At 39.4% G+C, this 26,954-nt stretch overlaps 1 protein-coding gene across 2 annotated transcripts; it reads left to right on the top strand.

The window, feature by feature from the left end:
- The first annotated feature begins 403 nt into the window (after positions 1 to 403).
- On the top strand, positions 404 to 25,934 carry LOC109918827 (protein-arginine deiminase type-2-like). 2 transcript variants are annotated; one of them, XM_048592497.1, is made up of 14 exons: positions 404 to 488; positions 2,356 to 2,417; positions 3,829 to 3,946; positions 4,184 to 4,312; positions 5,259 to 5,416; positions 9,720 to 9,823; positions 11,066 to 11,177; positions 18,075 to 18,182; positions 20,692 to 20,837; positions 22,301 to 22,448; positions 23,595 to 23,688; positions 24,565 to 24,641; positions 24,735 to 24,866; positions 25,351 to 25,934. In XM_048592497.1, exons 3-14 carry the CDS (start codon positions 3,838 to 3,840, stop codon positions 25,582 to 25,584), a joined length of 1,551 nt encoding a protein of 516 aa, XP_048448454.1. In that variant the 5' UTR covers positions 404 to 488; positions 2,356 to 2,417; positions 3,829 to 3,837; the 3' UTR covers positions 25,585 to 25,934. The 2 variants fall into 2 exon arrangements, with proteins under 2 accessions (XP_048448454.1, XP_048448455.1); XM_048592498.1 differs by lacking the exon at positions 4,184 to 4,312.
- Positions 25,935 to 26,954: the final 1,020 nt, after the last annotated feature.

Below are 26,954 nucleotides of genomic sequence, written 5' to 3'. Positions count from 1 at the left end.
GTCCACCAATTTCATCTTAAGCTATGGTTCTGTTGGATCAGGCACAACAGCAGTAAGACGAACTGACCTGTAATTTAATGATCTGTTCCCCATTCTTCAATTGACTTCATTAGGAAGAGAACAAAAACAAAAAAGTGCTAGAGCAACTCAGCAGGTCTGGCAGCATCAGTAGGGAGAAAAACAGTTGGAACTGTTCTGATGAAGGGTCTCTGGACTTGAAATGTTGACTCTGCTTTCTCTCTACAAATGCTGCCAGACCTGCTGAATTTATCCAGCATTTTCTGATTCTTGTTTCAGATTTCTAGCATCCACAGTTCTTTGTTTTTATTATCAGTTGCAAGGGAATTTAGGCACAGTGTGTGATGACTGGCTGATCCAAAATGTTCCCAATCTGATGTCTGAACTCTTCCTGTAGGTCACTGTTATCTTTTATGGAGACAAACTGGATAAACCAATTGACAAGATAATTTTCCAGCTCACTGCTATTTGTAAGTAACTAATGCTTTAGTTAAACATTTCTAATAATTGCAAGATATGAGTTGCACTGTTTTTACATCAGTGGGAAATGAATTTTATTATGCTGAGGTGCTATTGAGGTACTTGCACAAAATGCTGTGGATGAATTGTTCAGTGGGATGGTGTTTAGTGTAAACCTGAGTTAGCTGTAAGAATATTATGCTGGGATGCACAAAAACTACAGCAAAACCTTTTTAAAAAGCCAATTCTGTCTGAAACCTGCTGCAGCTATAAAGCTACATTCGGTCAGTTGAATGCCACCCAGATGGCCTGAGTATTTTGAGGCTGGATCATGTTACAAGAATACAGGGCAAAACAGCAAGAGGAAGACAAAGATGGGACAGGGATATGGCACAAAGGTGGAGAAGAACTTCCAACAGCTTGAAAATTCCAATTTTTTGTGTGGTTGTTCTAAGAGTGTAGATATTGATGGCATAACCATTTATGACTCACCCATATTTGCTATTGAAAATATTTCAGAGGAAAGTTCAGGATTAATCATATTTGTGCAGATTTGGAGTTGCATGTAGACCAAACTGGGTGAAGACAGCAGATTTCCTTCCCTAAAGGTCTTTAGTGAACTTGCCAAGTTATTACAAAAATCCAGTAGATTGGGCACCATTCCAGATACTGTTGATTTATGTCTCAGTATGTGTGAACCTTTTAAGAGACATGCTTGTGACATCATCATTGTTGTCATATTATGTGACATGTGTGCACAGACATTCCATACTGTACCTTATTTCAGATTAAGCATGACACTGTATGGCAGCATTTTGCTCTATATAATCAAATAGCTTAATATTAGTCCAGTCACTTTTTTAGCTGAGGAATGTAATATTTATACATAATAGTTAGCTTTAATAAATATCTATTGAATTTCCTAATATAACAGCATCCAGGCCCAGTTTCTCATGTTACAGGAGATAACATAGGTGTTTCTGCATCAGGTAAAACACCTGAGGACAGGTCACTTGACCCGAAATGTTAACTCTGATTTCTCTCCTCCTGCTGAGCATTTCCAGCAATTTCTATTTTTGTTTCTGATTTACAGCATCCGCAGTTCACTCAGTTTTTAATTAGGTAAAACACCCTGTTGGAGGTAAACTCACATCTGATACCACGCTGGCTTTTATCGCAGCTTTATTTAAAACTGATTTTGAAATTACTGAGTTCCTGCAGTGGGATTTGAATTCAGGTCTCTGAATCATTAGCCTGGGTCTTAACGTTACTAATCTAATAACATAACTGCTATGCCAGCATGCCCCCAAGGAGGCAGAGTTTTGATAGGTTTCCTGATAAAGACAATCAAAATAATCTTTGAACCACTGGCAGGCAGTTATTACTGGAGCTGAATGTCAACTCTCTCTCACAAAGACTGCAGATAAAAGCTGCAAATAAAAGATTTAACGACTAGTGGCAGAGTAACACATCAGCCATTCTCCTGTTTCTGCTCTGGGCATGCTGATCACTACCCAGAAGGAGAAACCAGTAACTAACTTGTGAATGAGACATAACTGGTCTGACACATTCTGTTTACTTCAAAGCAGTAGATGAGTATGACTAGTACATTCATTTCCAGGTATTGATTTCTCTTTGGGTAGCACTCTGCAAAAGTAAGATTCGTATAACTAACAATTCACAGCGCGCTCCTGTTTCCGATGGACGTTAACTTTGTTCTTGCATTATGACTAACCGTACCCGTTAACTGCGATTACTTATGCGGAGAACACAAAAGCAATTGCCTCCATTTTAATAGAGCAATTCCCAAATGTTTATTTTTTTCTCATGACAATTAACCCACTATCCCCAGTTGATGATTATTCGCTTCTTTAATAGTCATATCCCTGGACGTGGATGCAGATCGTGATGGCAAAGTTGAGAAGAATAATCCCAATAAGGTAACTGAACAAAAATTGCAGTTTATGCTCGATAATTTATTTGTATTGAATTCAATGGGATTCTCCCCTTTGCTTACGGGAATGTTGATGTAAGAGTTAGAGAATACCAGGAAACAAGATTAATAATTTGTATCTTTCTGCCTTTTAATGTAGTAAATCATCCCTCAGTGCTTCACAGTATTCTCAGTCAAGATGTAACACTGGACAGATGGCTAAAATCTTGGTCAAAGAGGCAGGATTCTAGAGTTTATAGCTGGACAGTTGAAGGCACGGTTGCCAATAATGGAAGGAACGATTCTGGTGATGTGTATGCAGCCACAATTGGAGGAATTTCGAGATATTGAAGCCTTGGAGGACTGGAAGAGGATACAGAAATAGGAATACATGAGGCCATGAAGGGATGTTCTCTGCCACTAGTTATTTGTTACTATTTGCTTTATGTGGAAAGAACACAATGTTAAAACATTGTAAGAGACAATTTGTTCCACATTATTATGATGTGAAAGTATCCTGATCTTTAAATCAACTGTCCTTCAATATGAGCACAATCCCTTGTGACAGGATCTGACTATCTGTATCATTTGTATAGGTTAGCATAGGGAACACAGAGAAAAGTCATTGGACTCCATATGTTATCTTCATTTCTCTCAATACAGGTGTGGCAAGACCGCTGAGTTTCTCTAACACTTTCTGTCGTTATTGGGAACACTTGTTTTGATCACTCTTATGAAATAATTGAACAATTTCTAGACTGTTTGGCAGTTCTTGAACTGGTGGAAGTTGTGTATACTGAATGAATGACTATCCTTCATATAGCTAGAGTCTTCTTATGGGGTTTCCTGCACACTGTCCCCAGAAATATTTCCTTCTTAGCCCTTAATCTTCATTTTCTGCTACTGAGCATGCACCTCAAGGCTGATGCTAATCATAATGGCTCCTTTAATTAGCTGCAATGTTTGAATGCTCTTTTGTAGCTCTCTCTTTCTCTGCATTGCAGCATCAGTAACCAAAGCAAAAGTGCTGCTATTGCGTCCACATACGTTGCATACTGGGGTCAGCTTGTTTGTCTGTGTAGTTGATTTGTGATGCAGAGTGTCTCACGTTCTGAACTTCACCCCTCGCCTGAGGCGTAGTGACCCTCTCGTTAGATTTGCCATGAGTCCCCCACCTCTCTCTATAATGTGAGAGTGGACTATGGTGACTTTGCCTTTACCTTACATTGCATACTGAATTGGGGATGCTCCAAGATACTTTTAAAAATGCATCATTCTGAATAAGCTTTTGGTTATCCCTCCTAATTTCTCCTCCTTTTGTCTTACTGCTTGGTTTTGTGAAATGACTCAAGATGTTTCTCTTCTATGTTAAAGGCACTGTATAAATGCAAGTTTTTTTTAAAATGTCTCTTTATTAGGGTTCTTGGATGTGGGGTCCTAAAGGACATGGAGCAATTCTTCTTGTGAACTGTGACAAGGAAGAGACTGGATCAGCTGAATCCGACAGATATGATGATACAGTGCCAGTATTTGAAGGTGACAAGAGATATGTTGAGAAACCACTGGCTGCATCACAAGTGCACTCAGAAATGAATTTTTGCGTGTGCATAAAGTAGAAATATAACTGCTAAATTAATAAAAGATCACTTTCTTATGAGGTGATAGAAACAAATCAAGCAAAGTAGAAATTTCTGGCTTCTTTCCTCATTGAACATCCTAAGAATGTACTGACTTCCATTATTTACTGTCATGTTTGGATATTTCTTCTTGCAGACCTTGGAGATATGTCTCATATGATCCTAAGAACTGAAGGACCCAACTCTGTGCCGCCTGGCTACAAACTCCAGCTGTACATTTCCGCTTCTGATAAAGATAAAGTACAAGTCTTTTGTCATGATCTATGTGAGTTTGTGGCTGTGATGTTCACTTTGGGATTCTGACTCCTGGATTATTTCCAGGTCCTGGTCTCATGCTGCAACTGTCACTCGTGGCACTAACTTGAAATGTGAATGCCCTAATTGGCATTAAAAGTGAAACCATGGAACTGCCTGTAAAGCATGCCAAAGGCAGCCATAATAGACTCTGCCATTGCTCTGCAGAAGTGAATAGGTAGCACCTCAGAAGGCTAGCAGCCCTCATGGCACAAAAGTGGCCAAAGGCAAAATTCCACATAAAGCACATGATACAGTGCAAGATTCCCCAGGTCCTGAAATTTTTAGGAATTAGAACACATAACTTCTGCCCATTTTGTACCCAGCCACTGTGCACCAGACTGTTCAGGACTGGACATTGTAAGTTCCCCTTCTGCCCTCCCAGAGCCCATAGTCCTTTCAAGGCCTTTAATCGAAGGTGGTCATGTTCCTGTTACACAACCTCCACCTTCCCTTTTAAAAATTGTGCTGGATTCTTCAGGGAACAGGATGTGGTGCTGCACAGTGGGAACAATCTTCAAATGATGCCAATACCCCCATCCATGCCCAGCAGCAATTGAAAATCCCAAGCCAATTGTTTGATATTCTCCAGCAGGTGTAGATCTTCATGAATGTTTTTCCATTTCGCACTGTAAATTTACAGATTTTAATTTTGGCAACTCATCATTTTTGCTTCCTGATTTGTCTCATCTAATATTCTCCTACAAGCTTGGTGCAGTTCTGAATTATGAACGTAGGTCACTTGTTCTGGTTTTTTAATTTTCTCAAACAAAATATAGAAGGAAAACTTTGGATGTCATTACCAACTTTCCACATGTTTCATATTCTGTCTTTGTTTTCAGCCTGATTTACAAACGTTCTAATACACGACCTTGCTCAATTATTTTTGTATCATTGTTTCTTTTTGCACACTACAGCAAATATGACTAAAGTCCTGGGTAGGGAGAAGCTGTCAGCGGTTATGGATTATACTAAAGGGAACAATGAATATCATTTCTTTGTCGAGGGGCTCAAGTTTCCAGATGAGAAGATTAGAAGTTTGGTGACCTTCAACCTCAGCCTGCTTGAACCAATGGTAAAATTTGTACCCAATTCCAGGTTTATTCTGTGAATGGTGCAGTTGGATGCACATGTCGGTTAAAGCCATTGTATCCAACGCAGACTGCAAGATTCTAGCTTCATTGTCTCACGACTAAATATGGATTAGGAGCAGAAGTAGACTATGTAGTGCTTCAAACCTGTTCTGCCATTCGATGAGATTATGGTGGACATTTTTCTGTTCCACATTCCATATTCCCTCTTTCCTAATAACCTACAATTCCATTTCCTACCAAGAATGTATTTAAGTCCTAAAAAGATTCAATGACCTCGCCCCTGAGGCACAGAATTCCAAAGTGGAACAACATACAGTTCAGAAGGAGGATCAGTGGACCCAAAATGTTAATTTTGCTTTCTGTCCACAGGAACTGCTGGACCTGTTGAGCTTTTGCAGCCATTTGTGTTGTTTTGTTTATCCTTCATCTAATTTGGTTCTGTCTAGCCATTGTGAGAAATGTCTTATCAGACATGCCTACAGAGAAGTGCACATTATATTTTTAACTTAAACTAGCTCCACTTTTCCACTGTGCATAATATATAAGATATTTTGTATCAAAGTCTGTTCGCCATTTTGTATTAATGTCAGTAAAAGTTACCTTGGAATGAAAGTGTCTTGGGTATAGAGGCTGTGTAATTAGCAAAAGTGCACATACATGGTGATAATTTGTTGAGGTTCAGTGCTGCAGTTTTAGGACATTTTTGGACAATGTCCTAAAGGCTCCACCTGCTCCCTTGGGTGGACATAAAAGATCCCATGGAACTATTTGAAGAGTATGAAGGTCTTGGTGTGCCCTATATGTTAGTTAGTGCTCTAACAATATTACTAAAGCAGTTTTCTTTTTATTCAGTAGTAGGATGTGGACGTTGTTGGCTAGCATATATTACCCATCCCTAGTTTCCCTTGAAGGTGGTGGTGAGCTTCCTTCTTGTACATGTGCTGTAGGTTGACCCACAATTCCCTTAGGGAGGGAATTTAAGAATTTTGACTCTGTGACGGGAAAAGAGTGGCAATATATTTCCAAATATAGTGAGTGGCTTGGAGGGGAACTTGCACGTGGTGGATTTCCCATGTATCTGCTGCCCTTGTCCTGCTCGATGGAGGTTGCCGTGGGCTTGGAAGATGCTGTCTATATTTTTGTGCAGTTTGTAGATCGTACACACTGTTGCTTACTGAAGGGAGTGAATGCCTGTGAATGTGGTGCCAATCAAGTAGGCTGCTTTGACCTCTTGAGTGTTCGTGGAGCTGCACCTATCCAGGTAAGTGGGGAATAGTTTATCACACAGTTCTGAGGATCAGTTTGATCAGTTTGATCAGTTCTGAGGAAGGGTCACTGGACCCGAAACGTTAACTCTTTTTCTTCCTTCACAGATGCTGCCAGACCTGCTGGGCTTTTCCTGCAACTTTGTTTTTGTTCCTCATTTTCAGCATCCACAGTTCTTTTGGTTTTATTTAGTATTTTATCACACACCTAACTTGTGCTTTGTAGATGGTGAACAGATTTTGAGGATTCAGGAAGTGAGTTACTTACTGCAGTATTCCTAGCCCCTGACTTACTCTTGTAGCCACTATGTTTATGTGGCAAGTCAAGTCGAGTTTCTGGTTAATGGTAACCTCAAAGATGCTTGGTGATGGTAACACCATCAAATGTTAAGGGGCGGTGGTTAGATTGTCTCTTATTGAAAATGGTCATTGCCTGACATTTTTCTGGCATGAATATTGCGTGCCACTTTTCAGCCCAGGCCTGGATATTGTCCAGATCTTGTTGCACTCGAATATGGACTGCTTCAGTATCTGAGGAGTCGCCAATAGTCCTGAATATTGCACAACCTTCAGAGAACACCCCACTTCTGACCTTTATGATGGAAGGAAAGTCATTGAAGCAGCTGAAGATGATTGGAACCAGGACACTACCCTAAGGAACTCCTGCAGAAATGTCCTGGAACTGTGATGACTGACTTCCAACAGCCATAACCATCTTCCCATGTGCCAGATGTGACTCCAGCCAGCAGAGAGTTTGCCCCGTGATACCCATTGATTCCAGTTTTCCTCTGGATCCTTGATGCCTTGATAGTAAAGATGAGGTCAAGTATGTTTATCTTTCTTGGTTCCCTCACCACCTACCTCAGAGCCAGTCTAGCAGCTATGTCCTTTCAGACCCCAACCAGCTCGATCAGTAGTGCTCTTGCCAAGCCACTCTTGGTGGTGGACACTGAAATCCTCCACCCATGCTACATTTTGTTCCCTTGCCACCCTCTGTGCTTCCTCTAAATTTTGTTTAACATAGAACACTGGTTCGTCAACTGAGGGAGGATAGCTCATGGCATTCAGCAGGAGGTTTCCTGGCTCATGTTTAACCTGAAGCCATGAAACTTCATGGGGCATCAATGTTGTGGACTCCCAGGCTAGTTTTCCCTTGAGAAGGTGGTGGTGAGCAGCCTTCTCGAACCACTAGTCCTGTACTGTAGGTAGACCCACAACAGTTAGGGAGGGAATTCCAAGATTTTGATGCAGAAACAGTGAGATATTTTCACGTCAGCATGGTGAGTAGCTTGGAGAGGAACTGGCAGTTGGTGGTGTTCCCAAGTGACAGCTGCCCTAGTCCTTCTGGATGGAAATGGACATGGGTTTAGAAGGTGCTGCTTAAGGATCTTTGGTGAAATTATTTGGCCAAATTATCTCCTCGTGGGATTGAACTGTGCAAAAATTCATGGATGCATTTTAATCTACATTACAACAATGGCAGCACTTCAGGAAAAAAAGATAATTTGCTATAAAATGATTTTGGACGTCCCAGGAATCCAAACGGTAGTTGAATCAATGCAAGTTCTTTCGTCATGTGGAGTTCCATTCTTGTGCACTCTTGCAACTTTTGAAGATTTTGAACAATAACAGTGAAATGTAAACTTCTGTCCTACAAAAGAAATTGGCAGAATTCTTTGACACTGTGGGAACTGAGCTGACCATTATATCCTCCTGTCTCTGGATGTTGTTGCGTGTCCTTCTTCATGGGCAACCTCATTATCCTGTGAGAAAGGCTGTCCTTCCACACTCTCTCTCTTTATGTTGTTGTCTTTCAGCTTCCAAAAGCAGGAAGCCTCAGTCATTGCCAGGATACTGTAATATAAGCATCATGCTATAATAATTGTTGAACTCTTACGGGGATGTACTACAGAACGTTATCCAGGAACCTAAAATGGGCTTGAAAGATGTCCATTGTCTACTCTACTGCATTTCCTGTTCATTTGATGCCAGCATCATTACTCTATAGATTCCTCTATTTGGAGAAGCTTTGGAGTCTAAAAATGTAACTGCAGACAGCCCTAATCAAGGCATTGTATTTGACATTCACATGAAGAATAAGAAGATTGGCAATGAGTGGTAGTAATGATGAAAGCCTTTCCTATTCATCAAATTGATTATCATTATCATGTGGTGGTTTGAGTGGCACATGTATTCTAGTCAATAGATCTTTCCATCTGTGGGAATTCTAATCATTTATAGAACTAAATAACTATATCTCTTTGTTCGTGTTTGTTGAGAAAGATATCAATTTTATTGAGTTCTCTGGCAAAGAAACAGCATGGTGCTACTTGGAAGGATCCAGTTATAAAGAAATTCGAGACAGTAATGGCTTTGACTGATTATAGACAATATTAATGTTTCTAGTGATAGGGGGCTGCAGGGTATCAGCCTGTGGTTGACCAATTTTCTGAATAGTGTCGGGGTTGGAAAGTTGGGATGGCACCTTGCTACCCCAGGAGAAACTTGAAAGGGTCACTGCAATTTTCTGTTATTTGTTGCACTTACTAAAGATCCGGGAAGCAATTGGCACCATTTGGAAGGCTGAGCTCAAGCCAATTCTCAGCTAGCGGGACTTCCATTAGGATTAAAAGTAAATTTTTAATGCATAGATTTGCCATAGCAGCTAAAGCATTAGGGTAATGATTACATTTGTATCTCCAGACATTCTTACTGGATGCAAGGGTATGTACGGAATACTCCTTCTCCTCTTGATCTGAATTTCAAGATAAAAGTAAGAGTAAAATGGAGTGAAAATCCATCAGTTATGAATCCACTACAAAGATAAGCCCCCTCCCCACTGGCTCCTAACCAGGATTACACATGTAGCAGTTCAACAAGCCAGGAAACTTGGTCCAGGAAATAGATTTTGTTTGACAAAATTGTATTAAATGAGCTGAAGGGGAATATATAATGCTGGAAAGTGAAATATCAACACAAGTTTCTGTAAATGTATGATGTTTTAATGCACTTTTTCTAGATTGAAGGACATGCTCCCATTTTCACTGAACGCGTCGTATTTTGTTTGGCTCCATGGATAATGATGCCCAACACTCAGGCTCCTCAGGAAGTGTTTGTGTGCAGGTATGAGACTGCCTCATAAAGAAGCAACTGGCTTTCCTAATGGATTGAACATCAAGTTCCTTCAGCACATGCATTGGTTCTCAAGGTCAAACGTGGCTAAATTGCAGTTGTTTGCTTCAATAAATAGTCACTGAAGTTGGCCAGCTGCAGGTCAGCCAAGTTTGGTAATTGAAACTATGTTGAGTTTGCTTTCAGTTGGCTAAGTCTGGATTGTCGTTAGGGCAGTTATGGAGCAAACTGTGACTAGGTATAATCCTTACCAGAGACCTGATACACCAAATATCTAAATATAATGACTCACTTTGCAGCAGATTTATCAAATTGATCATCCCTTTGTCTCAATCTAGATTCCTCTGCACTATAGATCACTTAGTCAAATGTCTGTCATGGAGCAATTACTTTAATCTGTCATCAGGGAGAGTGATTGATCATTTGCAGGATACAGTAGATTTGTAAACCTTCATTGAACTATACTAATTGAATTTTAGAGGAAGGTTTTAACGTGTTATGTCAGGGAATATCTAAAGATGTTACTAAACAAGAAATTATTAGCAAAACATAATGCATGGAATTGAGGGGAACTGATAAATACGTCTAAAGAATTGGTCAGGAAGAAGAAGACAGTCAAACTAGTTGGTTTGTGCTCTAATCGGTTGGAAGTGACTAATGATGTCCTTCAAGGATCTGACCTGGCCCTCAGTTTTTCAATAGATTTATCAAAGACTTAAAAGAAGGAATAGCAAGCCTTATAGCTAAATATGCTGACCAAACTAAGTTAACTGACACAGTGAGCATAAATGGAAGTAGAAAAGAACATTATTAGATCAAGTGAATGGGTAAAGCATTTCCCCTTGAACCAAAGAAAGATAGAGCCGAGTGTTTTCTAAATGGAGAGGGGCTAGGAATTGTGAAATAGGATTTTAGGAGGTCCATGTAAAGAAACCACAAAAAGGAACTGGAAAGTCACAAAAACATTTAAAAGATTAAAGGAATGTTAGTCTCAATCTCAAGAGTTGAACACAAAAAGTTGGAATTTAATTGAAGCAGAAAACAAAACTCTTCTGAGTTCTAGGAAGGATATAGTGGCTTTGGAGGGGATAAAGCATAGATTCCAGGGCTGAAAGGGTTAAATTATGAAGAGAGGTTTCAAAGAATTAGCTTGTCTTTGCTGAAGTGTGGTCAATTAAGTGTTGATCTAGTCCAGCTCTTCCCCTCTCTAGAATCTCATTTCTTTTTGCCTAGTGTAAGCAATAATGCAAAATTCGTGAAAGAATTCAGAGCTCTGGTGGAGAAGGCAGCATGCAAACTGACAGTTTGTTCTGAAGAAATGAATCGCCGTGATCGCTGGATACAGGTAAAACACTGAATTCCTAAAATTCCAGCCTACAGGAAGAGTGAACATTCATAAAAGATAAGTGCTATAGTGACCTTCATCTCGAGGAACAGTACACATGTAGTACTAGGGAATAGCCTCAGGTCAGGCACAAACATCTTTGGGGTGATAGAATCTCTAAATGAAACTTTGTTGCAATAGATGCAGATAAGAGCTCCTTGATACACTCCAGTTGCTCAAATGCAGCCAAATCTCTATCTCCTTTCCCCCTTGTTCCTTTGCATCAAAGAATGCTAAATACATGAACAAGCTCTCAACCTACCTAGGCAGAGTACTATCTTCACTTGCTTCACCTGGCTACCTTTTTATGCCAAATTTTGTTGATCAAGGAATGGAATATCCCAGCTCCTCAATAAATAAATTGCAAAAATAGTTTGTAGGTTTTAATATCATTCAAAGCCACTTTTGTTAATTGCTTTCTATGATTAACAGAACTAGTTCACTTGAGATTGATGTTTTCAAATTAGAATGTAATATAAATAATTCCTGATCCTAATCTAAGTTTTCACAGTACAAATACATTAACACATTGAAAACACTGATACCACAATCTACAACTGGAATGTTAACACTATCAACAAAACCAGATATTAAACTCTTGTCCAGATGAATATTGATGGCATGACTTAATATCTGTATTTACAAAACTAATTTGTACTCGTTATCCAAGGATATCGAAGATGGTGGGAGTGGAAGTTCCAGGGGCATTGTTCATAACCTTTAAATCTTCCCTAGTCAGAAAAAGGTGCCAGAAAAACTTGTAAGAAATTTTAATCAAGAGGAGAGTTTTTTAGGGTCTTACATCGTGCGTGTCATTTAAAGATTGTCCTTGTATCAAGCAGTTATGAATTTAATTTGGACATTTCATTATAATTCCTAATGGATACAAAATGTAACATTGCACTGATCATCTATTAGTTGACATCAAATTAGCAATACCATCCTGCAAGTCCATGAGCTATAATTGTCTCCAGTCTGTTGCATGGCACAGTATCAAACAAACTCTGGAAGACCATGTTCACCACAACAACAGCGTTATCCTCATTGACACATTCCGTCACCTCTTCAAAAACTCCAGCGGGTTAGTTAAACATGTTTCCCATTTGGAAATTTCAGCTTGCAAGCTGGAAGAGCAGCATCTCATTTTCTGCTTTGGGCCCATGCAGCCTTCAGGACTCAAAATCAAGTTCAATAACCCTAATGCCTGAGCACCTTCTCCAATCTCCCTGTCCCAACCCTCACACACCAGGCCTTGTCATCACATGGGGCTGACACCACAACCATCCGATTGTCAGCTACCAATGGTCACTAGTAGCAGCTATTGGTTCGTCCAGGCTGACCTTTACCCATTCCTTTTGTCTGCACAATTGCTGCTGTTACTCTTGCTATCTCAGCTCCGTCTCCACATTTACTCCTTCTCCTTCCACCATTCCTTCATCAGCATATATACCAAACTTTTCCTGGCTATCAGTTCTGACGAAAGGTCACTGTACACAAAACGTTAACTCTGCTCTCCCCGCACAGAAGCTGCCAGACTTGCTGAGTTTTCCCAACAATTGCTGATTTTGTTTCTGATTTCCAGCATGCATAGTTGTTTGTTTCTTTTTGTACGGTACAATATAAAATGAATGTTCATATTTCTTTTGGCACCTCCCCTGTGACTAGGGAAGTTTGAAAGGTTATGATCAATACCCAACAACTTCCACTCTCACTACACTCAATATCCTTGGATAACTAAATTAGTTTTGTACAGAATAAAAATTGAGATTGTCTTACCTGACTTTGCGTGCTCTCAGTCCTCTGTTGAGCCTGCTCAACCCATCCAAGATCATGCCTGCTAGAGCTGAAACCTCAACTCTACTCTCCTGTCTGCTCTGAATACTCTTCAATTCCCCCAGTTGTTAATCAAGAATCTATCGAACTCTGACTTAAAATTATTCAATGACCCTGCCTCCTGTGCTCTTTGGGAAAGTTAATTCCATAGCCTTATGATCCTCAAAGAAAAAGAATTATCCTCATCTCCATGTCAAAAAGGAGACGCCTTATTTTTCAAACATGTCACCTGGTTCCCGTCTATAATTCAATCAGCATCTACACAATCCTATCCCCTCAAGGATTGTACGTGTTTCAGAAGTATAAATATACTTTCTAAACTCCAATGGATAAAAGCTCAGTCTGCATAACCCATTCTCGTACAACATACAGTGCCACCCCCATATCCCAGAATTCAGTTGAATGAATAAATCAAATACTTCAGATGCTGGAATTCTAAAGTAAAAACGGAAAGTGGTGGAAATGCATCAGATCAGGCAGCATCAATGGAGAGAGTAAAAGAGCAAATATATTGGATTCAATATACTCTTGTTTTTCTCATCAGTTAATGAAGCTTTTCTGCACTACTTCTAGTGTAACTAAATCACTGTCTACATGAGATGATTAGAAGTATACGCACTACTTCAGATGCAGTCTCGTAATGCCCTGTACAACTGTAGCAAAATTTCTCTGCTTTTATTTTCAATTCACCTTGCAATAAAATAGATTCGAACCCATATTGTAGGACAACAGACTGGATGCAGTACTGAGACAATGCAGCGATGACTAACGTGCCACCTTTCCATCAAGATCTTCTGACCTCAATTCAGTATAAATGTATTGTTAGCACTATTTCATCGGAGACCGTGGATATTGTTCCCAAAGTCCTGATGAATACTTCTTTCCCCTCAAACAACATCATCACAAAATCTGGTTGTTTGACACCAAGGCAGGTAAATGGATATAGAGGACAGAAGCAAAAGGAAAAACTTGTGCAGATGTCTTAGAGAGCGGCAGAGAGATTTAGGGACCAACTAGCAGATCTTCCATTTGCAATGGAATGAAGAAATTTAGGGTTGCACATGGCGTCACAATTGAAAAATTGATTGAGATTTTGGAGAATTGAGAGCCAGACAGGGTTATGGAAGTAGTCAGGGACAAGAATATGAAAGGATATAAATATGAAAATGTTCATTTCAAGATTAAGGCCTGATGATCTAGAATGTCATATTGGTCAGTGAACACCAGGATGATTAGTGAAAGGGTTTAGGTGTCAGTTGATCAATGCAGAGCAATCTTTTTTTTTCTTGTTTTAGGAGATCAGGGTCTCTGCATGAAACCAGTCAGCCAAACAGTTACTGTCGGTCAAAATTCAGTGAAATTATCCTCTCACCTGCAGGGTCCAACAATACCAAAATTATAAGGAGGGCGATTGTATCATTTTTATAGCAATAACAGAGGAATGCTTGTCATAAGGTGATTATGACATTCACTTTGCTTGTGGTGCTTTGAAATGGGAAGGCTTTAGAACCTCCAGGAGTGTCCTGTTGACCAAAGCAGATATTGATGGAGATCCAGCACCTCCTCCAGTGTGCTAGCACCGTCTTTGGCCACGTGAGGAAAAGGGTGATCAAGGACAACAACATCAAATCTGACGCCAAGCTCATGGTATACAGAGCTGTGGTGGTTCCTGCACCCCAAATGTTTCTGAGATGTGACCTGTCCACAGCAGACACCCTGGCACTGGAGCAGTATGACCAATGCTCCCTGTGCAAAATCCTGTGAATCTGCTGGGAAGACAGATGCACTAACTTCAGCGTCCTTTACCAGGCCAATATCCCCAGTATCAATGTACTGAGCACCCTTGATCGGCTGCGATGGGCTTCTTCCGTATGACCAACACAAGATTCCCCAAGCAAGTGCTTCATTCCCAGCTTCAAAATGGCAGGCAAGCCTCAGATGGACAGAGGAAGTGCTTCAGGGATACTCTCAACGCCTCACTGGCAAAGTGCAGCATTCCCACAGACACCTGGGAATCATTGGCCCATGACCATTCAAAGTGGAGGAGAAGTATCCGGGAAGGCGCGGCGAGCACCTCGAGACTTGCCATCAGGGAAAAAGTGGAAGCCAGGTGAAAACAATGTAAGGAGTACACTGCCATACCAACGCCCCACTCCTCCTTTCCACAAGCAACTTTTGGCCCAAGTGTGGCAGAATCTGCAGAAGCTGCATCAGACTATACAGCCACCTATGGACTCCCCCTGAGTGTGGAAGAGAATCATCCACATCTGTGAGGGACTGCTGTTGATGCATTAAAACACATTCCACCAAAATCTCACTGCAGTTGTATCGACCTAATTGGTCCCTTCTCTTTATCCATCCATTTGTGGTTTACTTTTACTTTTCATTAAAATTGAAGATAGTATCAAACTTAAAGAAAAAGCATTTGATTATGCATAGATGGGTAGCAGGTCAGAACATTGGATAGAATACAAAAAAACAGTGAAGAACAACTGGAACATCAGAACTGGGAGCAGTAGGTAATTCAACCCCTTAAATAAATCAATCATAAAAAGGGAAAAATTAGAGTACAAGAGAAAGTTAGCCAGAAATATAAAAGCTGATAATAAGAGCCTATATAGTGATTTGAAGAAGAGGATTTAACAAGATGAACATTGGTCCTACAGAAAGTGAACCTAGGGAATTAATAATGGAAAATAAATAGCTTGCAAATGAGTTTAACAGGTTTTTTGGATCGATCTTCACGGTACAGAATGCATGTAACACCCCAGCAGTATCTGTAAATCAGGAAATGGAAGAGAGGGAGGGACTCAAGAAAATTATAATCATCAGGGAAATGATATTGAGCAAATTGTTGGAGCTGTGGGCTGACAAGTCCCTTGGTCCTGATGGGCATCATCCTTGGGTCTTATCAGAAATGGCTGGTGGGATAATTGATGTACTGGGTTATTTTTTCCAAAATTCTGTAGATTCAGGAAAAATTCCATTAGATCGAAAATGTGACTTTTTCATTCAAAGAAGAGGGGAGGCATAAAGTAGGAAACTATAAGCCAATTAGCTTAATATCTGGCATGAGGAAGATGTTAGAAGCTATTATTAAATTCATTACAGCAGGGCACTTGGAAAAGTTCAAGTTAATCAGGCAGAGTCAACATGGTTTTGTAATAAGTAAATTTAATCAATTTATTGGAATTCAATGAGGAAGTAACTGTTGTGAAGTTTATTTAGTACTTGTGGATTGGAAGGCTGGACATTAGAATTTGTTTATAAATTAGTAGGGGGTAAGAGTGTATGGTCCCTTTTAGAAGGTTTTTTTTTTTGCTTGCATTTTAAATAAGTCTGCAGGTAGTAGCAAATGCACAGACGTCTTGAAATTGAAACATTATATCAGAAGGCTATACTGCTAGTAGGCAAAACAGTATTTTTACCAAGACAACAGGTTTTTGAATTTAGCCAATTAATTTAAACCAGGCCCTAAATACCAAAGCCTTATTAAATTTAAGTCTGATGGTTTTGACAATCTAGGACCAATCCTATTGTAAAAAATTAATACATCATCAAGGGTATAAAAGATGGGGGCATTTGAAAATTGTTGTGAGAGTGAACTGCCATCAGAAGAGTAAAACTCTGGCTTCCACAGAAATCTTTAAGCTCTCTGATTAAGCCCCATCATTGCACTCTTAGCTAATATTCCTGACGCAAGGATTCGATGAGGAAAGAATTCCAGACTGAGGAATTATGGAAAAGGCACAGAACATTCCAGGAAAAAATCCTGACTCTGGTTTTAAGAGTCTAAGTTTTAATTTATTTTTCTTATTACCTTGGTTCATATAAGTGGGACTTGTATTTATTGGGACAGCATGCCATTAGAATTTTGTTCTCTTTGGAAACTGTCAGTAGTTAAGGGGTAATTGTTCAGTTTGCTCGTAGGTCTGTTAATTTGTTCACCGTTCGAGTTAGATAAATAAATTGTTACTTGAAGATTATAGAGTGAGTGAAAGGATTTCACTTCATTTAATCTCTCCTTTTATAACAGATTGTGAGGTTAAAGGCAGATAATACCACTTTTCCCATTTCCTTGAACAGATTGAGACATACTAAAGACGAAAGTTTGGACAGGCTAAGCTTGTACCTGTGGGAGTTCAGGATGAAAGAGGAACTTGATAGTATCACATAAGATCCAGAAGGATATTCTTTTGTGGAAGAATGTAGAACGACAGTAGAATCCCTACAGCATAGACACAAGCCATTTGGCCCAACGAATCCACACCGATCCTCTCGAGCATCCCACCCAGACTCATTATCTCTGTAACCCTGCATTTCCCGTGGCTAACCGACCTAGCCTCCACATCCCTGGACTCTACGGGCAGTTTAGCGTGATTGATCCACTTAACCTGCACAACTTCAGACTGTGGGAGGAAACCGGAGCACCAGGAGGAAATCCACATAGACATGGAGAGAATGTGGAAACTCCACACAAACAGTTACCCAAGGCTGGAATCAAATCCAGGTCCCTGGTGCTGTGAGGCAGCAGTGCTGACCACTGAGCCACTGCCGCCCAAGGTGCCATCATTTTAAAATAATGGGACACAGATGAGGAGAATTTTTTTTTCTCTCGTGATATGTCATGAGTCTTTGGAACTCTGTTTTCCAAAAGAAAGTGGAAGTGGAGTCCTTGAATATTTTTAAGGCAAAGATAGATAGGTAGGTAGATTCTTGATAAACAAGAGAATGAAAGGTTTTTGAAGCTAGGTTTGGAATGTAGAATAATTAGATTAGCTATGATCTTTCTTAGTGAATGCCTGAGCAGGCTTGAGTACTGAATGACCACCTCCTGCTCTTAATTTGTATGTGCATGTTCTACCCGTAGAAGTAGTCTCCTTGCCTGTGGATTTTGTGTCTTTATTCCTCTGTCACAGGTTTTTTCCAGTGCTATTGATCTTTTATTTGCTTCAATTTGTATTCCTTTTGTCTTTATTCACTTTGCCTTTCTGAGGGATTGCTGTGCTGATCTTTCTCTTCCAGGATGAAATTGAGTTTGGTTACACAGAAGCTCCTCACAAATCCTTCCCTGTTGTGTTGGATTCTCCTCGAAATCGTGGTCTGATGATGTTTCCTTACAAAAAACTCCTGGTGAGGCACAATGTTTCTTTGGAGTATAAGTTTTTTTAGAATGTTTATTTTTTTTTTATTTCTTCAGTCTAATCCTACTTCTTGACTGAGATCATGAATTCCATTTTGTAATGTACCTCATTCTCAGTATTCATTTGTGACCTTCGGCAGTGTACGATATTAGACTTCTATACGGTACAAGTTTATAACAGACATAACTGTTTGCATCCTCAGTTGACAGGATTGTCAAGTCTGAACCTATTCCTGTTGTAGACAGTTTTGAATCTGACTTCAAAGCTCGGATCTCTATTGAGTTGGCATGATTCAGGAATCCTTTAGAAATGGCAGGGCCCAATTCCAGGATTCCAGCCCCATTGCTGATTCTGGCGATTTTCGTGAACGTGGAATAATGTTCTGGTTACCCATTCACACAACACACTTGCCAGACCCATTACAGAGATGGGCAATTTAAACCACCCTGCAATTTTAGTGAATTCAAGCCCTTCAGTGGTTAGGTATTTCTCTCCGAGAAAGTGTGAACTATGGGGCATTTTAGTCACAAATGAGGAACCCAGAAAAAAAAGTCACCCACTCTTGGAATTATTTAATTGACATTATTTTAAATGCACAAATAAATGTTCTTTCAGCTTCAGTAGTTATGTTATGTTATATTTGCTGCAGTGATTCAGATATCTAGTCTGAGGTGAGTTAAAAGGCCAGAGACCTACTCAAAATTATAAACGCACCTGTCACTTTTTCGGGAGGTTTTGATTGGCAGGAAGATCTGAAAAATGGAAAAGGAAACAGAATTCTGGTTTCAGTTTCAAAAGATTTCATTGTTTACATTTTTCAGGGTTCATTATTATAGCCAGGTCCATAGTCAAGCTTGGCTGTGTGTCAAAAGTATCAGTACCACTTATCTCACATGGAAGACATTACTGTATAAGCATTTTGAGGGGCAATGGGGTGTATAATAAAACAGGAAGAGTGTATGGGGATATGAGGATAGGTAGGGATGATTAGAGTAAGGGTTAGAAGTTTGAAGACCTGAAATACATCATTAAACTGGGCTAATATCCCAATACATGGAATCAGGATTTTATCTTGCCAGCCTTACCATCTGTTCATTATCATCTTGTACCTTCTTGTGTTGCAGCCATTTATCCTTGTGCTTCAGAATGAAGATATCGTGGGTAGCGTTCCTTTTTAAAGGGAACATACTTATTGGATCAGAAGTTTTCTGACTTGACTTTCCCACCACCTCCATGAAAATCAGAGTCCAGATATGGTTTGCAGTAATAGATTTCTTTCTGTTGTTGTTCAACGGCAACCCAGACACTCAATAAGTAGCATCTTGTAGAGTCAGGTTTGGAGATGTGACAGGGAGTAAAATTAGGGAATATAACATTGAGGTAGCTCTCCAATGAGTTGCCATCGTTGAGTGATTTTGCTGGAGCCAGGATGTGTCTGGCATCGGCAACCTGCTAGGCATTGGCAGATAGCTAATTATTATCAATTATACACCCATTGATAAGATTGTTTGGATCTTCTTGGCAAAGAATGTGCCCCCACTGAAGTCAAAACCTGGGAGATACCTTTAGGATGCCTGGAGGTGGCAACCAGTGGCAGGCCTGGAATCCAGTGACTCCTCCTTTGATAGGATAACATTAGAATAGTTTCAAATTGCTGTTTTCCTGTTACTTAGATACAATAAAAATCTACAAGCTATCTAGAAATAATACAATGATTAAAAAGTGTTCATACCTAGAATACTGAAGTTTCACCACATGAGCTCCCTGCCCCAAGGCTTCTACATTTTGGTAGCTAACACATCCATCCTTGCAACATGATTAGAAAGTGAACACATTCTAAATTAGCTGATTAACATGTTTCTCATATTCTGTAATTTTTCAAATTAATAAATGAAAACATCCCAAGAAATTAGAAAGTATGCATTTTATGTAACACCCCTAATATTGGGCTCCTGGATTTTTTGAGGCAGGTTTAAAGAGATTGATATTGAATTGCTGGACAGTTCAGAGCAATTCCATCTTATTTTTAAATATCCAGAGTGCATCACTGGACAATCATCCAAAGTGTTTAAAGGAAGAGTAGGAAGAGATCCACTCTGCATGTAACCATGTTGACTATGTTTTACTAACTAGGGAATAATAGAGTGCTTTGCTCTGTTATGTATCTCTTGTCATGTGATTTGAGTGCTTAATATTGTCAATAAGCGTAAAAAAGTTGGAAAATATTGTTTCCAGTGTCTCCAATGAGGATGAATCTTGGTGTTCATTGAAGTTTGATGACGTGATTCTTATCTTTACTACAGTTGGATAATTGTGCAGGTAGGTTAAGTGATAGACTGCACTGAGGCCAATGGCTATATAGTTCAGAAGGCAACAGTTTTTAGCAACTATCAGTCTTTAACTATCAAGGTTAATTCAATATAAAACTCTATCAATAATGGGCTTATTTTTATTGCGAATTTGTGTACTATCCATTTTATGGTTATTTATTTGTCTAGGGCCCGGACTTTGGACACGTAACCAGAGAATCTGATTTTGTCAACAGCCTGGACTCCTTTGGGAATCTGGAGGTCAGCCCCCCAGTAACAGTGAATGGAAAAGAATATCCAATGGGAAGGATTATCATTGGCAGTGCTTTTCCTACGTAAAGTTATTTCATTGATTTTTTTTTTTGGGGAAGGGAAACCAAGGTGAAGAGTTCTTGCCCCTTGTGTATATTGCACAGGTGACAGTCGGTCTCCAGTAACTTGACCAAATAACTCCGCTTCATCTGTAAGTGTAGCTTATGAGATCCTGTGGACTGATTTGATTTCCTCAAAAGTTATCCACTTCTGTCCATTACTTTTCTAAAGTCAAGCATTTTACATCAAGCATTTATATACATTTGAGGTTACTTCTAATTGGACAAGCCTGAAGCTCAATCAACCTTTAAATCATATACAGAATCTCAATTCTCAGTATGTACAGTTTGCAATCTGATAGCAACTTTCCTGTGAAATGTACTGCATTTTGTGACAAAGTGCCCTGCTCAATGTGACAGGTATCAGTTGGGTCTACACAGACACACAGGTATCTGTCCAGAAAGGTGATTAATTCACTGCTTGAGCACTCAGAATAAAAACAGGAAATTCTGAAGTACACAGGGCACTGGCCACCAACTTAACCCATCTTTAAAAGTTCAATGTTTTGGTGATTTGAGACACATACATAACCTATACCCAACCAAGTGACTTGATAGAGGACTGTATACCTCCACATATCTTCCAGTCACGACTCAAATACCAAGTTCAAACTGTGCAAAATTCGGGACTTTCATCTTTAGTGATTTCTGCTCCTTGCATTATTTGGATTAAGTGGCAGACAGTAGAACCGAATCTCACAGGAAGTGAGGAAACACCCGCCAAGAACTGCACAGTTTGCCTGGGCCACATTGAGTTCCACGGAATACTTGAGAAATCCATTAGCAAATGAAATATCCACATTTGAAAAGGAAAGGCATATCTTCTCTCTGTTCATTGCCTCCCTGCACCTATCCATCTTGCCCTTTACCCACATGTAGAGAAAGTGTCCAGTGTTATAATGGGCAGCTAACAGCCTTTTATTAATTGCTGGCATTCAAAAATATGACCCTGATATTCCCAGAATATCACAAAATAACCCCACAACACCAAGAAATGATGCAATCCAGCTGACGTTGCTTTATAGAGTGAGATTAATCCAGGCAGGGGTAACACCTGTGACATCGTGGCATTGATAGTGTGTTGTACCTTTCACATTATTGATCTCTCAGGCACTTTTAATTTTTGCCTCAAATCTGCCCTGGTATTTGCTGAGGATCTGCAGTTAGATCAAAGGTTCTCATAGAAGACTGACATAGATTGTGAATCTGCTGGGAAACTGGTAAAGAACACAATTGACCAATAATCATTACAGCAAATAATTAAGCAAAAAACTAAAGTTCCAGCAAGTTTGACATTCTCTGGCCAGAGTTGTTTTCTTTTCTAGATCTTTTGGCATTAAATGTGAAATAGAAATGATCACTGATTCAAAACTAATGTTCTTGATATAGAAAAGTAGAATTTACATTTTTAAAAATTATTGTTCCAGTACTTCTGATGGGCGAAACATGGCAAAAGTTGTTCGAAACTTTCTGTATGCTCAGAAGGTGCAGTCTCCTATTGAACTCTTCTCTGACTGGTTGTTCGTGGGTCATGTGGATGAGTTTATGACCTTTGTTCCAGCCCCTGACAGAAAGGTAACCATTTTAGTTCAACCGAGTGAGCAGTATGAGACTCCTGTGTATGTATTTTGTGGTTTGTGGTATATTCTGAAGTCTATGTAATTAGAAATAATGAAAGCAAATCCTGAGAGTGGTGGCAGTGAGGGATTTGCAGGGAGTGGTTCTAATCAACTATGCCTCATGAATGTAGAAGCAGCATTTGTAATTTCCCTAACATTTTCATAAATCTGAGAGAATGGTGGACAACTGAGTGAAACCTTAATGCAATTAACAATTCAGGCCGGCAATGTGTGAACAATTAAAAACAGATGCACTAAATACAGCAACTGGAGGCCAACAGAGGAACTGGAAGGTAGACTGAAAGAATTTCCATTGGATTTCATTCTCTGTTCTCCCATGTTACAGTTGATTTAAGGCAAAGCGGAACTGCATCAGAATGAAGCTCTGTCTCTAGGTCCTCATTATAGGATTGCCAATCAAAATCAATCAAAAAGACATTAGGTGGCCTATTTCCCTCTCTCAAACCAGATTTGTTTGGACAGCGTATTTGCATTCTGTCTCTCCATTCACTGCATTCTCTTCTACTTTGTTCCATACATTCCCTGGAGCAATGTATTTCCCTCTCTTGTTTTGGAAGGAAGATGACTCATCGCATGGGTCTCAGTGGCAGATTGGAAGAAGCATAAGGGGACAGAAAGGCACAGTCAAGAATCGATGCAAATTATTGGACGACTGTGGCATCATCATGCAAACCAATCTGGATCATTGGATCATTTACATCATGTGCAGATCTATCGGGAAATCTCTGAGTGGTGGTTGGAAGAGAAACCATTGGTAGAATTGGTCCTGCTCCTCTTAGAAAGATAAAATTGGAAACAAGCAAGGTAGTCCCAGCAAGCTAGGCTAGGGCAAACTTTGGAGAAGAATGCTGTGCTCAACTGTGTCAGGGCTGTAGTCGAGGCACAAACATTAGGGAGCACTTGGAGTGGCCAATCCCTGGTTGGGAGAGAAGTTGACCACTGTAACACCACACCCTGACACTACTTCATGTGTATTGCAGGGAGAAAGAAGGCAAAGAGACATGGTGGATAGGTTTGTTAGGATGCCCTGCTGAGAGCACATCAGTGTTTGAATATAAACATTTTGCCTATGTTTCTACAGGGTTTCCGTCTTCTCCTGGTAAGTCCTGATGACTGCTGTAAGTTGTTCAAGAAGCTCCAGAAAGAAGGGCATGGTGAAACTCAAATGTTTGAAAGTGAGTTTCTGACGAGTTGTAATATTTCAAAAGTAGCCATATACAACCTAATTACTCCTTTGTCCTGAGCCTAAAGTGGCATAATGCCATTCTTGCAAAAGTGCTTGCTGCCAACGTAGGATGTGGAATAATGTATATAGCTCATCGTTAAATATGTTTCTATTTAATACATCATATCCAACATGGACTTGATGGGATGAATGGACGCTTTCTGTGCCATAATGACACTATGATTATGGTTAAAATAATAGTCCATAGTAATAATTTCTGTACATATTCATGTAAGATTGAAAAAAGGGAGGTCCCAAAACTCAGAGATACATATGAGTTTATTGGCTTTGATAGCTTGGATGAGTTCTCGATGGTAATCAGGTACAGGTCATGCAGAGTGGAGGCTAGGAGCTGTCCCATTGATAACTCTTTCTTTTCCAAACATCCATCATGAACCAATGTGCTAAGATTTCCTGTCATTAAGATGACTAATAAACAGAAAAATCATGGGCAGATGTCTACAAACTGGGATCAGGACTGAGCAGCAGATAATCAATCGTTAATGGGTGGAACATTTGGTTGCATAAACATCAAAGTTTATAAAGAGATATTTGAAGAACTGGCTGAATAAGAAATGGCAATATTGTTTTGAAACAGAAAAGAATTGCTGGAGAAACTCAGCAGGGCTGGCAGCATCTGTAAATAGAAAACACAGTCAATGCATGGGACTTGAAGTGTTAGCTCTACTTTCTGTCTTCAGATGCTTCCAAACCTGTTGAATTTCTCCAGCAAATTTTTGTTTTTTTCTCTTTCTTTTTCTTTCAGAGTTCCAGTATCCGTAGTTCTTGGTTTTATTTTAATGTTGTTTCTGTATTTCTTATCTAGATCTCCACACAAAACCAATCAAAATTAATGAAATCCTCAGTAACCAAAACCTCCTGGACTATAATGCTTATGTGCAGGTGGGTCAATACGATATAACAGTGAACTATTAATGTTTTCTTGTACAAAAGTTATTGCATAACTATTTCAAATTCTCTCCATCTTACACTCAGCAATGTATTGATTGGAACCGAGATGTCTTAAAGAAGGAACTGGGACTGGATGAACAAGATATAATTGATATTCCTGTGTTGTTTAAGCAAGAAGAGAAATCCAACCAAGCAATAGCTTTTTTTCCAGATATGGTAAGTTAAAACTGATGTGGGTGGGTGGCTTATTCCCAATATCTGTTTGAGGGTTACTGAGACACCCATAAGATCAGCCATTAGAAACCATTACCACAGTGAGGTGCATGGTCTCTGCTCCGCACCTCAGCAGGAATTGAGTCTTTATTAGATGAATCATAAATGTAAAATGGGATGTATTTTATATCTCCACTAATTGTCAGAATAGATATTTGCTTCATTTGCCTCATTTGCCTCCTGCTTCTCCTTCATTTTACTTAATTCATTTTCCACTTATCATCATTTATCCTTTTCATTATTCCTTAATTTTTGTCCTCAGCATTGTCTTTCAATCATTTATCCCCTCATTTACACTGCCTTACTCTTCCTGGTTACTTTCTTTTTCTCTGTCCCTCTTTATTACCCCACACTTTATTATTTTTATCATCATTCCAGCACTTGGACACAGCTAATGAACACATTTGCTCACTTTGTGTTTCTCTAGGTGAACATGATAATCCTTGGCAAATACCTGGGCATTCCAAAACCATTTGGGCCTCTGATCAACGGAAAATGTCCACTGGAATCTGCGGTGCGTTCAGCACTGGAACCCCTTGGCCTGGATTGTAACTTCATCGATGACTTTGTTGCCTATCACCTGAAGGAAGGTGAAATTCACTGCGGTTCTAATGTACGTCGGAAACCATTTTCTTTTAAATGGTGGAATATGGAGATGTAGCTGCCAGTTACAATTGCCATAATTAACAACATATGACTTTTGTGCAGCCTATAACCTGCTGACAAAATGCTACCTGGATATTGGCATTCAAATTGTGCTGCTTCAAGTGCTGTAGTTGGATGTCAAAATCTATGTTCAAATGGTTTCTCTTAAGAATTAGTTGAATTTTTTTTAGGGCAAGTAGAGCTTTCTGTTTATATTTGTGGGTTTTTTCAACTCCAATGTTGTTTTGCAAATAGGATTAATATTAATTCAAGCCAAGTAAGTAACAAATTTGCATTAATGTAACATTTAGTATTTTTTAGTAGTAGTATTTCACTGGAGCTGTAATAAAGTCATAATGACACAGATTACATGCTAGTTCCTTTGTGTTCCATAGATACTGACAATTACTTTCACCATGTTGAAAGCTTGAACTCAACTAAAAAGTTTACTTCAAAAATGGATTTTTAAAAAATTTTGTTTGACATCACAGCTGGACCTGATCCTGGCTTTACCTGATACATCTTACATACATTTTCCAGCAGGACACCACTTTGTTTTTATAAATCTTCATCCTTGTTTCCAAATCCTTTCATGGCCTCACATCTCCAAAGCCTCAGTGTTTCTTCAGCTCAGGCCTCTTGTGCAGTCGAGTTTTTAACTACTCGAACAATGGTGGCTGTGCCTTCAGATCCCTAAGTGCTGTAATTCCCACTTGGTTTCACTCTCCCTCTGAGACATGTTTAACATCTTATTCTTTTGACCATAAGCTGGCCCAGTAGCTTATCTCATTTGGTGTGAATTTTGTTTGATTCATGTCAAGTGCCTTGGAACATTTTACTATGTTAAAAGCACTAAATAAATGGTAGTTGTTGTTGAAACCCAGGTATACTTAACTGCTGCCTTAATCAAAATCAGCTAAACAAACACAAGCAAGGGATTCAATTAGGAATCATTTTTATGTCCCAGTTTTTTAATTAGATAGATGTGTTTTGTTGTGAGAAAAACATTTGTGCTTCTAAACAGCCATGTAATCCATACGGGTTGAAGTTTTAAAAATACCTAAAGGTACAGCCAGTCATGGTTTTTTGAATTCTCCATGATACTTCTCTAATTTTATTGAAGTGCATTCCAAGTAGCAGATGCTTCTAAGAATGAACTAAGTCTTAGAAACATAGAAAATGGGAGCAGTCTATTCAACATGATCATGGCTGTTGTTTCTATCTCAACACCATTCTCCTCATACCCCATGATACCTTTAATCTTTAGAAAGCTGTCTATTTTTTCCTAAACATATTTAGTGACTGACTTACCTCCACAGCTTACTGTGTTAGGAAATTCCACGGTTTACTACTTTCAGTTCAATCTGAAATGTCCAACCCTGTATC

Source organism: Rhincodon typus, unplaced genomic scaffold, assembly GCF_021869965.1.
Source record: "Rhincodon typus isolate 14 unplaced genomic scaffold, sRhiTyp1.1 hic_rhity00001343, whole genome shotgun sequence".
Classification (NCBI taxonomy): Eukaryota; Metazoa; Chordata; class Chondrichthyes; order Orectolobiformes; family Rhincodontidae; genus Rhincodon; species Rhincodon typus.
The sequence above is the reverse complement of the archived record's forward strand: the minus strand, read 5'-3'. Positions and strand labels throughout refer to the sequence as shown.

Coding starts and splice junctions, on each gene's coding strand:
- LOC109918827 (XM_048592497.1), top strand. CDS start 3,838: ATGTGGGGTCCTAAAGGACATGGAGCAATTCTTCTTGTGAACTGTGAC. Junction 5,417..9,719: donor TCAGCCTGCTTGAACCAATG/GTAAAATTTGTA, acceptor CACTTTTTCTAG/ATTGAAGGACATGCTCCCAT. Junction 9,824..11,065: donor CAGGAAGTGTTTGTGTGCAG/GTATGAGACTGC, acceptor CTTTTTGCCTAG/TGTAAGCAATAATGCAAAAT.